This window comes from Cryptomeria japonica, chromosome 5, assembly GCF_030272615.1.
Source record: "Cryptomeria japonica chromosome 5, Sugi_1.0, whole genome shotgun sequence".
NCBI classification, from domain to species: Eukaryota; Viridiplantae; Streptophyta; class Pinopsida; order Cupressales; family Cupressaceae; genus Cryptomeria; species Cryptomeria japonica.
This window is the reverse complement of record NC_081409.1, coordinates 159363966-159382073: the sequence shown is the minus strand read 5'-3', so window position 1 is coordinate 159382073 and position 18108 is coordinate 159363966. Positions and strand designations below refer to the sequence as shown.

At 39.0% G+C, this 18108-nt stretch overlaps 1 protein-coding gene across 1 annotated transcript in view; it reads left to right on the top strand.

The window, feature by feature from the left end:
• LOC131072701 (uncharacterized) overlaps window positions 1–18108 on the top strand; it is a 31909-nt gene that overhangs the window by 489 nt on the left and 13312 nt on the right. The window contains exon 2 of the mRNA XM_059220435.1: window positions 30–89. Coding sequence (XP_059076418.1) covers window positions 30–89 — 60 coding nt within the window. The remainder of the gene's footprint in view (window positions 1–29; window positions 90–18108) is intronic.

Below are 18108 nucleotides of genomic sequence, written 5' to 3'. Positions count from 1 at the left end.
TATTGACATTCTTAACGTTAGCATTGCAGGATAGTCTGGTGCTTCCTCCAAACTATCTGATTCAGCTGCCCAATGATCTTCGTCTTGATGTGGGTATCTCTGGACTGAATATTGAATTGGCTATTTTATATTGAAATTGCATAAAATTTGCGAACATTTTTTTGGAGGCGCTGTATTTATTTTAAAAGTTGGGTGGAACTGTGTTAATTGGTTTATTTTATTAATGTTTTTGCTTGATAATGTTGGGCGGATCTGGGTTAATTGCTTTGTTTTTTTAAATCATTTTGCTTAATAAGCGTTGGCCAAGGGTGAGGTTATAATAGAGTCTCGAATGCTTTGTGGAGTAAGCTTGGGCCATACTCTTAAGATTTTGGATGGGTCCCTCTTGAATGTTTCCGTTAAACGAGGGTAATCTTCAAATTTACCCCATTTTCATTACAGCAGTTATGGACCAGTCTTGTCGTTGCATTTGAATCCTGCTTGTGTTCTTGTGAATTTTCACCACTGCCATCACACACAACCCATTGGATATTAGTGGCTATAATTGATTATGTGAAGCATTGTTTATTTATGGTTTGTTGTCTTTACAGATTGTGCTTCCCAAACTTTGCAATTGTCTCATTCCTTAGGTTAAACCATTTTGTGGGTGTGGATAGGGTTTTGGTGATTCTTCCTGCAATTAGGAGTAATCTCTGGCTCTCAGAGACCGGTCTCCGGTGGTCGGTGTGTAAACCTCGTTGTATAAGTTTTTCACAGCTTTGAACCAATGAACTCATGTATTAATAAGCTCATGTTTGAGCTCCGAGCCTTACCTGATCAAAATAAAAACTATTAATGTTTATTTATAGGGATGACAAACAAGGATTAAGTTTGAAGACGTAAATTACCTCTCAAGTTGTCTTGTCTTAATTGAAGCGAACTTTACTGTTTCCCTCACCCCCTGAAAGATGGGCATAACCACAATTTACCTAATTTCACAATTTGCTTGGTTGTTTCTTCTACTGTTTTAAAGGAATATAGGCTTTTGTAAATCATAGCTTCATTTCGAGGAGACCTTCCACCTTGAGTTGTAGTATTTTCTGTGAACTCATCTTGGTTAATTCGTCCTGCTTATGACCAGAATAATTCTTCTGGATATTGCCTTTTATCTGTAGTGTAATTTATCTTGATAAAGAAACCTGTCCATATAAATCTTTAAAACACAACACTTATCCCATGTCTAATCTGCTCTAGTCTCTTCTGAAATGACGATGATGGAGGCCAATTTCTGGTAAAGATCTGATATTAGCCTTGTAATACGCAGTAAAACTTTCTCCTCTGCTTAGAATCAATGACCACTGCTGTGATCCTTGCCTGACCTTGCATTCAGAATCCATGAGCAACAAGGCCAGAAAGTATATCTAATAGTAGTAATTATAGTTGCCAGGTTCAAAAATTTGAAATTTGGAAATATAGAATTAAAAAAAATGATAAAAGTTCTATAGGAATTGAAAAATCCAGACAGAAACAGACAAATCCCGCAAGTCGATCCAGCCGAGTCTGGATCACATCTGGTAACAGTGCTAATAATTTCATCTGAGGATTCGCAGATGAAAAACCCGTAATCATTACAAATAATGACTCTTCCAATTCAAGGTACAAGAGAAAGAACTGCAATAAATTATAAAACAAGTCAAGGAACAATCGAACCAAAAACAATACTAAAACTGATCCCCAAAGTGGCTTAATGGGGACTTGCATGTAATAAGTGTACATATGTCTGCCACATTAATGTATTTGCACTGTGTTAAAGAATTGGAGATAACTTCTGCCTTAAACCAATGTTACTCAAATATTTATAGAGAAATTTTCCTCTATGTATGCCCCTTTATTCTATAATCTATATATATATATTACTTCATTTGATGACCCCACCCTTGTAATGGGTTGGGTTATTACAATGGTACTTGGGCAAGTAAACTAGTAGTGTTAAGAGTTCAAGCTACTGACATGGAACAAAGGATTGTCTTGGGTGTATTATGTGTAATAGAGCCTTGGCTTCAAATCAGATTGTCTGGCAATTAGTATGCTAGAAGGCATGCATTTTCCAAAGCAGGTCTGATAGACATTAAATGGAGAGAACATCCACTGAATTTCTAAGGAATTGCCCCTGGATAACGTGATGAAAAATCTTCGATTATGATTTAATAGTGAAGTTCTGTGAGTTCCATAGAGGAGGCATATGTTTGAATCCAACTTGGGGTTGGGTATGCACATCCTATAAACTATATATAAGGGAAATGGAAAAACAATCTTGTTGTGGGCTTCCACTAGAGGGTTCTTATGCATCAAATTGGCGTCTTACTTGGTGTGAACCTTAAAAATTATCCTTACCTTTATTTTTATGATGATTAGTCTAACCACCCAGCTAGTGGCTAAAGTGGGCCTTAGGTTACAATGATCCAATGAATAAAACCTCTATTATTTGACATTTGATTACCGGCCAACTGATCAAAAGTGGTCTTTACAATTAACTTTGGTATTCGCAATGTGTTTTCACCTTGTAAAGCTATAAGAAAGAGTAAATTTTTGAACAAGGACATCAATCAATGTTGAATAAGTATCTAAAGATCCTCTCCTGTTGGTCTAGCGTCCTTAAAAACTCTCAATCTTAATCAATTGGTTGAGTTCCTTGAGCTAAAGGTCGAGTATCTAAAGGTTTATTGGTGTTGTTTGAGCGTCCTTTGGGTGCTTATCCTCCAAAAGTTGGTTGACTAGAACTTCAATATTGATATTTCATTCTCATAACAATTTAATGAGAATTGAAAATGCAAAAATTCGATATGTGGTCAAATCTGCAAATTTGTTTGTGGGTTGGCTAAAGCTGCTTCTTTGATGATGCTATATGGTTGGATGGTGAGTTTTATGTTAGCATTTAATTTACACCTAGTGTGACAAGAAAATAGAATAATGTGCATAGTAGAACTCTTCTTCCAATGCCTTGTAACAAAAATATTCTAAAACCCTATTTTGAACAATATGTAATTGCTATTTACAATCTGTACAAGTGTGTTTTATGGGGTGGTTTATACATACAAAACAAAACATAAGTGTGTCTTTAAGCATGCAATGCAAACAAGTTTAAAATGACAACTATCTTTTTCTTCTTGGGCTAGGGAAAAGGATGATTCACACTTCTAATTAAGGTGAGAGGTTTTTATTCTTTCTAACTGAAAGTAAACCTTAACAATTACCATGCTTATGCTTTTTAGGTAAAGGTAGAGACTAAGTGTTAGTAAATAATGCTTCATACCCGGTTACATTTAACTCATTTCTTACATAATCCATGAGAGAAAAGCATGCCTACAAGCTTATAGAATAACCATTATGCATAGATCAAATAGACAAGCCACAAGATAAGACATGATATACTATGGGAAAACCCTCATGAGGGAAAAACCCAACCTCCAAAAGCATCCATACTCCATATTATTCAACAAAAAAGCAGTACAAAGCACTTACAAAATTACAATGAATACTCCTGAAACAAGTCTCTCCTATGCATCCTCCATGTGTCCAAGCATGAATCCACACATCCCATGCCATTCTTCACATATGCAACCCTTAGAAAGACTCAATAATGACAATTCATTCAACTAGCCAACCTAAACCACTAACATGTGCTTGCTTTTATAGAATCAAGCTCACACAAAATACAACTAGTGGTAAAGTAAAACTATGTACCACAAAACGATGTGAATACAATACTATTGACCTTCATTTAATATTTGGTACTAAGTTTTCACTTTATTATATTAATTTCCTCATTATCAAATAAATACATTACATGTGACATACAATACATAAAGTGCCTTGAAGAATGTTAACTCCTAGTGATGCACGTCCATCTAGGTTCCCCTAGGTGTACCACACACATAATAATAAATAATACATTATAAATATTATGCAAGGTGTACAACACCTAATTCCCAACACTAAGTAGTGCACGTACACATAAAGCTAGAATCAATTTAAACAACACAGAGGACTCAACAAGACTGAAGAGAGGAATGAGATACAAAACTACAAAGCCCACTTCATTGTGACCTGCCGTACAAAGTTTGTTGTTAATAGTAGAAACACTTCAATTCACTTCATTTACACATATGTTGGATGTTATTTGTTACGAGCTAAATATGGTAATTTTTAGTATGAATGTTTCTAGTTTAAATTGGGTGCATTTTATTTGTCATCAACATTTCTGATTACACATTTGCTCTCTTCTTCTTGATTGTGGATCATGTAGCATGGTCCAAAACGTTGATGACAAAATTCACATAGATTTCAAACTAGAAGCACTCATATTAATTCTATTGATTGATAGATAATATGAAAGTGCAAAGGGCACTTAGTTATAATCATTCATAAAACTTTGCATCATATATAATTAAATAAAATTAACACAAATTCTTAAAGTAAGAAAAGTTTGCTTGTGCACAAAGCAATCTTACTACACAATTTTGTCCATAAATACTAAACTGTAATTTAGAAAATTTTCAGATTGATTTTCATGGACTCAAAAAATAAATTGAAGCTACCTAATACCTAGTGCTAAAATACATCAAATAAAACCATTTTAGCAATGATATAAGTTAAAATAACACAATAGAGTTAGTTCCAACAAGAGATGTGCAAATACTCAAAAAACAAAATAGTGTTATGAGAGCTCACAAAAACATGAACGAAAAACAAGCTAGAGGAGTGGATACATATAGCAAAGAGGGGAGGCAAATCAACCAATGGGCAAAGTATAACTATCTAAACATAGGTGGGAGTTATATTTATGAAATATCAAAGATGTCATCGACCTATTGACTACAACTAAGCAAGTTAAAACTGTTGGAGTTGATAGTGAACTGGATAACTCCTCGAAATCAGTTGCAACCAAAGCGCTTATCACATTTGAAGAGAAAAAGCCATGATTGTCCTATGCAACCTTGAGAGAGAGATTGATCCAAAGAGGAATTTGATATTGAGATTAACTTGTATTGGATTGATACAAATGGATTGAATTGGATAATTACGATGAATGCTTATAAAAGCAAACCCTAGACCAAACCCTAGGTGAGGATTAAGTTAGATCATGACAAGTGTCCCCATCTTATGAATTGAGACAAAATAATCTATAATTAGCTCAATCTAAATATAGAAAAGTACTCCTAAGTTTTACTTAAGTGTACTAAAGTAATAGGGGACCTAAGTAATTAATTGATGATTAATCAATCACTAGATGATTAACCTAATTACTCCAACAAAACTAAATGTGTAGGAAAATACATAATATTCAATTAGGGAAAATAAAAAATCTGCACTAAAATCCCCTATAAGTGTTGCTTAGGTGGGTGAAAATTGGGTCTCGGTAAATGAAGCTTGATGAGGCACTCATGTGCAAAGAGATCCTTCCGAGAGAAAAAGCTCCCCAAGAAGAGAGATAGAAGCCCCCCTCCTCCAAAGTAGTGAGAGAAAGGAATGACTAAGAAGTGCCCCTTGAAGAATAGCCTTTTGCAACACCAACAAAGCTCGTAAATGTAACTGTCCCTTGTACCATTGGCAAAGCTCATTAATGAAGAAAATTGTTTTCTATGAATGGCTTGGTGAAGATGTTGACAATTTGCTCAGATGGTAGGTAGTATCAATGGTCAATGACCTATCCATGGATAAGCTCCCAAATATAGTGCATGTCGACTTCTATTTGTTTGGCCTATTGAGGATGAACTGGGTTTTGTGAAATCTATGTGGCACTTTGGTTGTCCCAAATGGACAGTCAATTGAATTGAATACCAAATTTAGTGAGAGTATGCTAAAGTCAGTTGGCCTTATTAGTGGCATTAATATCACCCCAATACTTGGCCTCAATGGAAGATAGATCAATAGCAAATTATTTCTTGCTAGACCTATAAATAATGTTGGCGGCAATATTGTACATGAAAATAAAACTAGTTAATTAAGTTGTAATTGTCTTGGTTAGTTGGCAACCGCAGGGTGGTAGTTGCGGTGCGACGGTTGGCGCTCGCACCCCCTCGGTATCTTTATATACTTCCGAATGTAACTTGTGACGGACAACGACTAGGAATGGAATAACATCTCTTATATTGCATCTGATATCTATGGCATTATTATTCTGCATTCCGTGTTTTATCTGTGTACTTTAAGTTATTCACCCGAGAGGGTAAACATTTGGCGCTATTGCCTAGACATACTCGGGAAAGGAAGGAGCGGATGGCGTACGGACACGATGGGCCTACCCGTCGGTGAGATTAACCCAAAGGTCGACGACGCGCAAACAGAACAATCGTAAAGCAGAAACGGACAAGTGGGAGGCCGCGCAGGGGGCCTTGATTTTGGAACAGCAAGTAGAACGTAGACGGAGGCTGAGGCAACTTGCCGAAGGACGACCTGCCGAAGGGTGGCCCAAAGGGAACCAAGGAGGTGTCACAGAGGGTGCAGAAGCCGAGGGAAATTTCTACGCGTCGCCGGAACACCGTAGGGTGAGAAGCCACGAAGAGTTTCTGGAGGAAACAAGATTACGAAGGAATCTAGTTGAAGAGACCCGGGATCAGTTTAGAAACTTATCCCTTACGCCACGAAGTGAGGATCACCAAAGGGAGCCAGGAGTGGGTGCGGGTGAGAATGGAGGGGAGGACAACCGTACGGTTGTAGGTGCCACACACAACAGGCAAAACACTGTACCTCCAGTCACCCACGCAGGACACACCATTGGCGTCGGAGGGAGCGGCGCACAGACGCAGCCACAGCCACCTCCAGGAAGACGACCCCCATCGATGGCGGGCAAACAGAAGTTGCTTAAATTCAACGGAGATGGCAACGATGACCCCGTACAGCACTGCCGTACATGTGAGACAATATGGTTAGCCAACGGGGTAGTTGACAAAGCGGATTGGGTGGTGTAGTTCCCTGCCACCTTGAGAGGAGTAGCCATTGATTGGTACTCTGATGTGGATAAAACAAAGGTGGGAACATGGGATGACCTACAGAAAGCTTTCGAAAAGGAGTTTCGACTCCTTCGAGATGATAATGAGATCGTGGTGGAGATATTAAGCACAAAGCATGGAAAGCACGAAACAGTGCGAACATACAGCCGATGATTAAAGGAATTACTGGGGAGGATAGAGAACCAGTCGGCTGACAGACTAAAAAAGAGATGGTTCGTGGAAGGGTTGCGGTCATCCCTGTGGAGGAAGATGAAAATTGTACCGCCTACTTCATACGATGACGCATACAATCGTGCGATGGATTTGGAAAGCGAAGACAAAACATCGCGGAAGAAAAAGGACAAGTCCTCTGGAGAAGAGGAGTCCTTGGGAGAAAGCAGTAGTGATGAATCATCAAGAAAGAAGGTGCAAGCTCATCAAAAGGATATGCACCGTATGTTGAAGGAATTTAAGAACATGAAAGGAAGCACGAGCAAAAACGAAGACGTGTGGTGCATTGATTGTAAGGAAGAAGGCCACACAAAAGGCACCTGCCCGAAGAAGGTCTTTTGTGAGATTTGCCAAGTGATGGGACACTCCATCAAGGAATGCCCATACAACATGAAAACCCGAAGTACACAAATGAGCCAAGTGTTGTTCACGGAGCAGGCCACAACATCCGTACTAGCGGGTACGGCCCAACAAACCAACACAACGACATCATCTGGAGGTTACCGGGACAACAGACGCGGCGGCGGAAGGAATAGCAACAATAACAATAATAGAAGCTGTATCTAGTATGACGCCAAGGGCCAGCCAATGATTCAATGTAGGGCCTGCAATCAGTGGGGGCACTTCGCTTGTGATTGCACGAAGGAAGCCACCCCTCAGCACCTTTGCCGATGGTGTGGGCCAGGCGACCATGAGGAGGCAAATTGCCCAAAGGTAGGGGTTAATCTCCTCAACATTGAGAAGGCTGAGAAGACTGGTGAGAAAGAAGTACTGGCGATCACCCATGCCCAGACGAAAAAGGCCACTTATCCCGACCTCCGTACGGAGAAGGAGAGATTATGGGAGGTAAAGGCCAATATTGAACGTGAGATGACGGCCGAATGACGAGACAACGAGGTGGCGAGTACATCATCCCGTACGGAAGCTGAAAATAACATCATTGGGCAAGTACTGCAGATGGAAGTACCTATAAGGGTAAAGGACGTTCTAGAAACAATGCCACAATTAAGAACCGCCATTTTTAGTTCCATACAAACCACTGCGCAGGCACCTTTGCGTGCCACACGGGCGGAAGTTCCGGTTAGCCCCTCGGTTGACTCAATGTTGTTGGCCTTAAAATAGTGGTCAGCATCCTACTGTAGTAGAGATGGGAATTCTCGGGGCTATCCTCAAGGACACCGTCGTGGACGGAGGTTCGGGGGTGAATGTACTGGCAGAGGATACGTGGAAGAAGCTGGGGAAGCCAACACTATGGCCACCCACGTTCAACTTGGTAGGTGCAGACCAACACGGCATCAAGCCACTCGGCACCCTGATGGCCCAGCCGGTCACCATTGGCACGCAACCCTTCATACTAGATTTTGTGGTAATCCCACTCAAGAAGAAGGGGTACGACACCATCTTAGGCAGAGGGTGGCTGGTTACAGCAAAGGTGAACCACGACTGAAAAAAGAACACCCTTTCTATGGAGAAAGGGGGGCAGAAGTACACCATTGATCTGAGTACCCAGGTTGTCGACGAGGAACTGGCATCATCTTCGGAATCGGAGGGTGAAGGAAAAGGTGACCTGAGGGACGAAGGACGGGGCTGCAGGGAGCCCAACGACGAAGGGATTCAACGGGCTCTTCCATTGGCAGAAGGAGGATTACGAAATGTTCCAGAGCTACAGGCTCGAAGTAGAGGAACCAGAGCAAGTAACAGAGTAGGTGTACTTGCCAGAAAACAAAGAATATTGGAAGGGAGATGCCCCAAACCTCGGTGACATAGATAATCCCAAGATCATTTGTGTCGGCAACAATTGGAACCCTGTGTGGAAGGCTGCAGCCTTCAAAATCTTTATTCTTCTTCTTCTTCTTATGTACGGGAAGGAGACCGTGGTCCCTGTAGAATTTGTGGTTCCAGGTCTTCGGATGGCCTTTGAAAATAGACTTGCCACCAATGGGTCCAAATTGAAACCCTACCACAAGAAGCGCGCAGGGGACCCGAGAGGCCGGAAGGACACCCGAGAGTCCGGAGGGGAACTTGATAGGATGGAAGGGGACTTGAGAGGCCGGGCAGGCGACTTGAGAGGCACGGGACCAATGCGGGAGATTCTTGGGCGAGGAAAACCGAGAAAGATGAAGGGCGATCCCAGAGATAGGGGACTCGAGCCAAAGACTCTCTAGACAACTAAATTATAAAGGGTAAAAAAAAAACAAAAACGTACGGACGTACGTGTCTGTACCACAGTTGACCGTACGGCTGGAAATTTTTTTTTTAAAAAAGAAGAAAGCCATGGTGGAGCCACCGTACGGTAGCACCACTGTGCAGTGGCAACACCGGCGGTGGAACCACCGTGAAGTGGCAACACCAGCGGTGGGACCACCGTGCGGTGGCAACACCAGCGGTGGGACCACCGTGCGGTGGATACCATCTCCGCCGCAAGGAATAAAGGCACCACGGTGGAGGGGTGTTGACGGCACGGGAAGGTGGCTGTACGATTAGAGGTGTTAGTGTTGTTGTTGATCGTACGGGGAGGTTGTATGGCTGGGGTGCCATTGGGGACATTACAGTGGATTAAAAAAAAAAAAACGACGACGACCAGATTGAAAAATCATTCGATGACATTTGGAGCTAGGACGCTGAAAATATTAGAGTGGAGAAGAAGGGTTTTGACATCTTAAAATATCACATAAATGATGTGCGACATGGACTTTCGTGTGGTTCTGAGGGTTGTAAATTGATGTGCTGCCCCCGGACCTCGTGAGGGGCGTTGCCCCTCGACCCCGTTGGGGTGTTGCCCGAGATCCCACGGGGGCGCTACCCTAGACCCCAGTTTATTTTTGAGCTACAATACACTTTTTGAGTTGGGTGAAGGGCATCAGAGAAGGCATGATAAGTGTTGGGTTGTCCGGTACTGTGAGAAAGAAGCCTGCAACTAAGCATTGGCGGGGAAGCCATAAGCCGTAGAGGGAGATGGATTTGGAGGTTGCGAACAAACAGAGTCTGATGGAAGGCATTGCTGACACGTGAAGTCATACGACACCAGAGAGTTATTCAGTTCAGTTATCAGCCTTTGGGGAGTGTGATGGAGGATTTGAGGTGTCTCGTAGCCTTTGTGACAGAGGGTTGTGGCCACCTCCAGGCATGAATGGTACGCTTTGAGGAACTCAGAGTATGTCTCAGTTGGACGTGAGGTTGCCTTGGTGGATGCACAGAGGGCTCAGGAGGAGCTGACCACCAGGTTGGAGGCAGTAGTATCGTGAGACTTAGCTTAGCGTACCCAGGAGTTGGATGCCGAGAGGGCAGCGCGGGTGGTTATCGAGGACAAATTGGCTAGGGAGACAGTATCATTTGAGTAGCAGTTGTTGGAGGCTGAGACTGAAAAGCGTGTTTTGTAGACAAGTTTGGTTTAGGCACCGGAGGACTGTGATGTCAAGGAAAAAAAAACTCCTTGTGGAAGCAATAATGGTGAAATCCGCACTTGAGCATCGGATGGTAGCAGAAAAGGGTTTTCAGGTGAGGACGTAGCAGGTGTATAAGTTCCGGGCTCGACTGGCATCAGCAGTTCTGTTTAATGTCATCTCTATTTTGTATTAAGTCGTCCGAAGACGACTTCTTTTCTTTTGGGGGGGATGATGTTGGCGGCAATATTGTACATGAAAATAAAACTAGTTAATTAAGTTGTGATTGTCTTGGTTAGTTGGCAACCGCGGGGTGGTAGTTGCGGTGCGACGGTTGGCGCTCGCACCCCCTCGGTATCTTTATATACTTCCGAATGTAACTTGTGACGGACAACGACTAGGAATGGAATAACATCTCTTATATTGCATCTGATATCTATGGCATTATTATTTTGCATTCCGTGTTTTATCTGTGTACTTTAAGTTATTCACTCGAGAGGGTAAACAAATAGGACTTGAACCAAGTGAGAAGCTGTAATTCGAAGTGGACTTGTGATTAGAAGAATTGTCTTGCTGATTTGAATCTGTATTCCCACCATGTCAATATAAATGCATGCTGCATAGTGAATCCCAAAACTGTGAGTACCTTGAATGTAATGGAGAATCCACTTGTTTGCCGTCCAATGTAGCTCATTGGGCTCTTGCACAAATTGAGAAATTATCCCCACAACCATATCAAAGCTCACATGAGTTAGATGAATGAGGCTCCCAACATACTGTTGACAGAGTTCCATCAACTAAATGTGAAGAGCACTGAGTCATAAGTTTGACTTCAGAAAGAAAGGTAATCAGGTAAGGTTTGTTGTTACTTGTTAGGCATGTGAACCCACGATAGCAAGTTTAGAGCATATGGATTGTGCAATGATAATATTGGAAGTAGATTGAGGCATTTCAATCTTGAAAAAATAATGCAATAGGCCCAAGATAGTCATCAAAATCTTGTCATTAATGGTAGTTTTCATACTGCCACAACGGATGAGGAACTCCCCATAATCAATAGGTCATTGACATATAGAACAAGAATGAGGAGAGAATCATCCTATTGCAAAATGTAGATTTTCGGATTTGAATGGCAATGAGTAAACCCATTTGTGAGAAGGAAGGAATCCATCTTGGCATAATAAGCATGAGGGGTTTGTTTTAGGCCATATTTTTTCTATTTGCAAACCAAGGAACAGCCTTGTAGAAAACCCTATGTCTGTTCCATGTATATCTCTTTAAGCTCTTTGTGAAAAATTGCACTCTTCATCGTCCATTTAGTAAATCGATCAGCGATGCACCAAAGACAGCAAGTGTGAATTAGAGTTCATATGCAATTAGTGAAAAGGTCACAAAGTAATCAATGCGAGGAACTTAGGGAAAACTCCTTTGCTACTAATTTTGCAAATTTTGTTTGATAGATCCACTTGCAGCAAACAATTTTCCTTCCCTTAGGAGGGGGGACAAGATCCTAAGTGTGATTCATAACCAAAGAATTGTATTCCTTTTGCATGGTTGCATCCCACTTTGGAATGCCAAGTGCCTCTGAAAAGAATTGTGAATTAGAGGCAAAAGCAAAGTAAACATTTGGAAGTCTTTGAAATTGTAAATGTGTTTGTTGGATCCCCAATCCAGTAACTTGCAGCATACAATATATGTTGAACTTGTTGGTTGAAAATTTTGTACACCTGGGGGATGTGCAAAATTGTGGTTTCAGCCATAGTGTGTGAGTATGATACTCTCTTAATTTAGGGATGGCTCCCCCTATCTACAAACTAAACTAATCTAATATGGGTGGGACAACAAACTTTCTTTTTTCTTTCAATAAAAACAATACTCTTTTCTCTTCACAGAAAAGTAATAGCAATTGGAAATAAATAACAACAAATACAGAAATGAGACTTTTTTGTAGAATTTTTGGAACAAAAAGGGAAGAAAAGTTTCCATGAAAGCACAAAGACCTCTGTCACTTCCCTGGGATAAGAAAACAAAAAGAAAGTTTAAAGTCTTCAACTATCTATTCTCCTATCAACCTTTTTAGATGATTTTCTGCTAACTAAGCACAATATGTAGCAGCTCAAAGTCTAACTACATGATGCACTTCACCTTACATGCACAAGTCTTAAAAAATAGAAGCAACACAAAGTCGACAAGCTATCTTCTCACTTTAGCTTTCCACACTAGTTTCAAATATGATAAGCAGCTCAAAGTCTGCAAGACCAAATCTGAAAACCAAACATATAACTTTAAATACAATTAGCAGCTCAAAGTCTGCAAGATTGAATTTAAATCCCTCTTTCACAATAGAACAAAACTCACAATCAACTCCAGAAAATGTCGTCACATAACAACTTGAATTGGCACAAAGTCTCAACACAACTTGCCTCTTTTATTGAAAGCAATCTGATTTACATCTAAGCTCAAAGTCTTAGAGTGCACATACAAACTGGCAGAATTTTGTTGCATTGCCAAAAGATATAAAATTTACAATAGACCCCCTCAGTATTTATAGGAGAGGAGTCATGAGAAAAAGCTGGGAGGATCCCAACTAACTTGAGAAATTCTCTCAACCACCAAGACTTATTCAATAACTAACTATAACTTATTCCAACTACAGTCCTAATTGAACACAACTTGTAGTTGTTTTACATGTAATTACAAAAGTGCAAGTAATGAGTTAACTTGCAATTACAAAGTTATTTTTTCATGTAACTTGTCAAAAGAAAATTACAAATGCACAACTAAAACTATTCCATGTGTCTAAAGACATGACTCTAACTGCATCATCCTTTGTTTGTGATGATCTTCATGTCACTTCAGGATGCTAGAACTTGAAGTATTCTGGATTGGTAAAGACATCTTGAACCGAAACGGGAACTTGCATCCTTATCTTCTTGCTTGGGGTAGTACTAGCTTTTCAAGAGGGAAAGGGCTGAACCATGAATTGTTGTTGTATCTCTTCTTTGTATCATCCTCCAATCTTGAAATCTGCTTGCAAAATAATGCCCATGTCTTAATCTATTGATTTGGTAGGTCGTGTGTGCAAACAAGACTGACAAGGGAAGGGATAAATTGATGCAAAAATGGGCTCACAAGTGAATTTCGGGTTTTGAGGACTGCATTACATGTGTGGAAAAGCAAGAGCATTGACTTGCAATTGTGGAGAACAAACATGCGATTCATATGTGTAATGGGTAACTACAAGTTTGCACTTATAATTGGACCTTTAAGACTCATTTTCAAGTGTTTTTTTAGTCCATTTTGGACCAATTTTTGGTTCGAGAAGGCTGACTGCAAGTGAAGACTTTAAATGGGAAAAATGAATGAAGGTGTGAAATGAGTGGATGAAATGGTGGGAATGGTATGTACGGATGATGGAAATGAATATGAGTGAAAATGAAAAGATTTTGGGAAGATCATCTTTATGAAAATGGGAAGAACTTTCAACATGTAATCTGGTTTTAAAAACCCGATTTTGAAAAAAAAGGGTATTTTTCAACTTAGAAACTTGGAATTTCACCAAAAGATGATTAAAATATTCTAGCCAAAGGGAAGATCAATTATTTTCATCCTACTTGCAATTGAGATTTAAAATCCCGAATGCAAGTAATGAGGGAAAATGGGGAAAAACAATGCAATTCACAAATTGCTTTGCTAAGGGGAAAATCTCTCTCACAAGACCGTTTTTAGGCAAAACCAACATATATACAAATTTACAAATTGACCAAGGAAAACCAAACAAACAAGAAATAAAAACAAAAAAGAAAGGAAAGAAACATACCTTGATCAATCAAAACGTCCTCCAAAATACAAGAAGCAATCCTTGAAATGGAAGATTGAAACTCTTAAATAGATACAAGGAGGAGATTCAAACCCTAGCCATGTTTTTCCAAAATACCATGTGCAGCAAAAACGGCTATCAAAATGGCATAATAAATGGTCAAATCTCCATCCAAACCCCACGCTTAGGTGAAGGAAGCAAAAACGACTTAGGAAAGAATGGATTTGTGGCAAATTTCAAAGGAAAATCGTGGCATTTCTCAAACATGTTTTTGCTGTTAAAACACCATAAAACCAGCAACAATGTCTTCCAAATGGCGTGAAGAGAGTTTCAAAATGCATGAAATGAAAACGCCTTCTTCCATGAATTTCTCCATAAAAATTGTTGGAAATCTTCAACAAAATCCTCCAATATTGCTGGTCGGGTTTTTGGGAAAGAACAAGTTTAAAATTGCAAAGAACACATGAAATCGGGTTTCTAAAACCCATTTGCAAGTTTAAAAATGTTCAAATTTCATGCATAAAGGCAAAATCGGGTTTGTGAGAGAAAACAACAAGTTTAAAATACTTCTAATAGGGAAATAAAACTCCCATTACAAGTTTTAAACAACTCAACAAAAGACTAGTAAAGGGAAAATAAAATTCCTTTTACAAGTCACAAAAACAACTTAAAAATAAAACTTGTAATAGGGAAATAAAATCCCTATTACAACTTAAAGTGACTTTATAAAACTTTTAATGGAGGAGAAAAACCCTTACCATAACTTAAAATCACTTAAGTGGAACTTTTTAAAAGAATTACAAGTTTTATTTTTAACTTTATAATTTAAAGTTCACTTATAATATGCCCAAAAAATTCCTACAATGACTTAAAAGACAAAAAGCAACAAGGGGGAAATAAAAAGTAAGTTACAAGTTCTATTTTTCATAAAGTGCACTTGTAATTAACTAAAAATTTCCCTACAACACTAAAACAAAGAAAAAACATAAAACTTGCAACTTAAGGAAAATTTCCCACTTGCAGTCAAGGAGAAAAAACCCGAAATTGAAGGAAAGACATAGCAAACGGACCCAAAATGTGATGAAATTTGAAAAGTAGTTTAAGGATGAACTAAGGATTATTCTAGTCCAGGGATAAGATGAAATTTTGCATTAGGAAGCGTGCCATAGAGTAAAATTTTCATTTTTTGATAATTTTTTTTTGTAATGGTCCATCATTTTAGAAAACAAAAATGAGGACAACATAACTCAAAGTGGACTTGAAGTTGGAGAATTTGTAGAGTCTTCAACCTTTGAATGATGACTACGAGAGGGAGGAGGTCAATCCTCATTGTCACTCTTAGCATCTAAAGTGGAGGAAGAAGAGTCCTTATCATCAATAATTTGCTTAGATGGATCTAAATCCTCATAAGTACTGTCATCAAGCCCAAGTGACACTAATAAGAATGCAGAAGGATAAGACGTGCCAAGAATGGAACTCAAATAACCTTTCTCAAAATAAAGATTCCTTTTAATCGACAACTCATTTGTGTTAGGATAGAGGAGCTGATAACCCTTAACGTCATTTGCATAACTATGAATATGCAAGGCTTGCTTTGTAGATCCATGACCTTAACATTTCTTCATAGGAATGTGGACCCATATAAGATAACCAAAATCCCTAAAATGCTTAACTATTGGCTTTTGATTGCCCCAAGCTTCACAAGGATTGACTCCCTTTAAGGCTCAACGAGGAATGCTGTTTTGGATATTGTTAAGGAAGGTGTCTCAATCTTGCTTCTAAATGTTAAGTATATAAAGAATGCAATCTTTAGAGTATGGAACATAAAATCTTAATTTTTGAGCTATAGATTTTTGGGCAAAATAATTTTTTTGGCTTGCTCGACATTGGTTCAAGGGATGCCTATTGCATAGATCTTTTTGAGCTCCACAATTAAAAAATGTGGCCCTTGCCACCTCCTAGATAAAAAATTATGGCCCTTGGAAGTTGGGCATCTTGCATCGGAAATGTAAAAACATTTAGGACATAGAAGAGAGTTGTAAGAGGGAGTTACACTTGTTGACGAATTTATGACATGTTTACGACAAATCATAATGCATCTTTAAATGGAGATAATGAAGCCAAAATGGAATGTTCGAGTTGGTGAGTGGATTATGACATGCTTATGCTATTTTTAGCCTTTGAATTCATCTTAGGATTTTGGTGTTGGTTTTCTTACTAGGTATCTAGGTACCACATTTCAGATGGTTTTTAGCTCATGGTTTCCTTATTACTCGTTGATGGTTTCATGTATTGATTCTATTTAGTAGGTACTTGAGATGGAGGTACAAATAGTAACTTTTGTAGGTATTATTATGCTACCAAATAGACTCCAAATTTCTAGTTGGTGATACTTTTGTAAAGGCTTTCTTTGCAAGTATGTTGTCACTGTGTTGGGGATTTTCTTCAAAAAGAGTTTTCTCCATGTATGCTTGTGTTGTGGTATGGTTTTGTTTATGTTTTATATGTGTTTCTTTTTTCTATAATTATAAATATCTAAAATTTGCACAATACTCTTGTCTAAGACTAGTTTAGGAAGTGTCTTTACATACCTTGCTTTCATATATAATAAGTATAGTTAATGGCCTCCACCCAATATTGGGGTGCAAGATATCTTTAGCGTATCGTATGGTTAGTTCACTATTTCAAAGTCTTGTTCTGTATGTCCCCTACTAGGGTCTGCCTATTTCCCAATAATTAAACATACATCACTAGACATTATTATGCCTTAAATCAGATTATTAAAACTAGGGAACAATTAGTATTCATAATACAATCAATAATTACCATATTTTAGCTCCTAATTCTTACTTCTTTCCTATTCATCAACCCTAATGGAGGATGGGGAATTACTATGTTAGGGCGCTAGAAAACCATTCTTGACAAATAGGCCCAAGGGTTTCAGGAACACCCATTCATACCACCTCTTGGACTCCCTAAGGGTTTTAGGAACACCTGTCCATACCACCTCTTGGGGCTCACCAATTTTGTGAGATATTAATACTGCCTTTCCCTAACAAAACTGACCTATCCTCATTAGGGGCAATAGCGAATGATTAAGTATTAGGTCATTAATATGCTAATCTTTCATGTATTATGAATGTATATGTAAATAAATGAAATTAAGCATAATTATCATATAAATCTGATTTCCCTATTATTAACAAATATAAATCTTATTGGCATTATTTCCGCTATATGTATATATTAGAATTAATGAAACAGCTTATATTATAGGCTATATATCTGCCCCTTATTCCTAATAGAATTCAAATATAACATTACTGTCATAAGCGTTTAGTTCATAAAAGAAATACAGCATACCAATCTGCTGTCACACAATGATTGCCAGTAATATAAATGATCTCCTCCTTCCATGATCTTTTTCTTATCTCCTCTTGGCCTTCTCCATTTATAACTTATCGTTTCTTTGAAGATGTGTCCTTTGGTAGTATCTACCCTTTCATAAGGGGTCGTGTCCTTTGGATCTGACTGTTAGTGGTGCCCCCTTCATAACTATTATTCATCACTTTAAATGCTTGAGTTGCTGGCCTCATGAAGGATCTCTGTTCCTTCTAAACTTATATGTTATTTCCTACAAGTAATCCTTAATTAAACCGCTGCTTCTTGCTTTCCATATTCTAACATTCCAATTGCTGTTCAG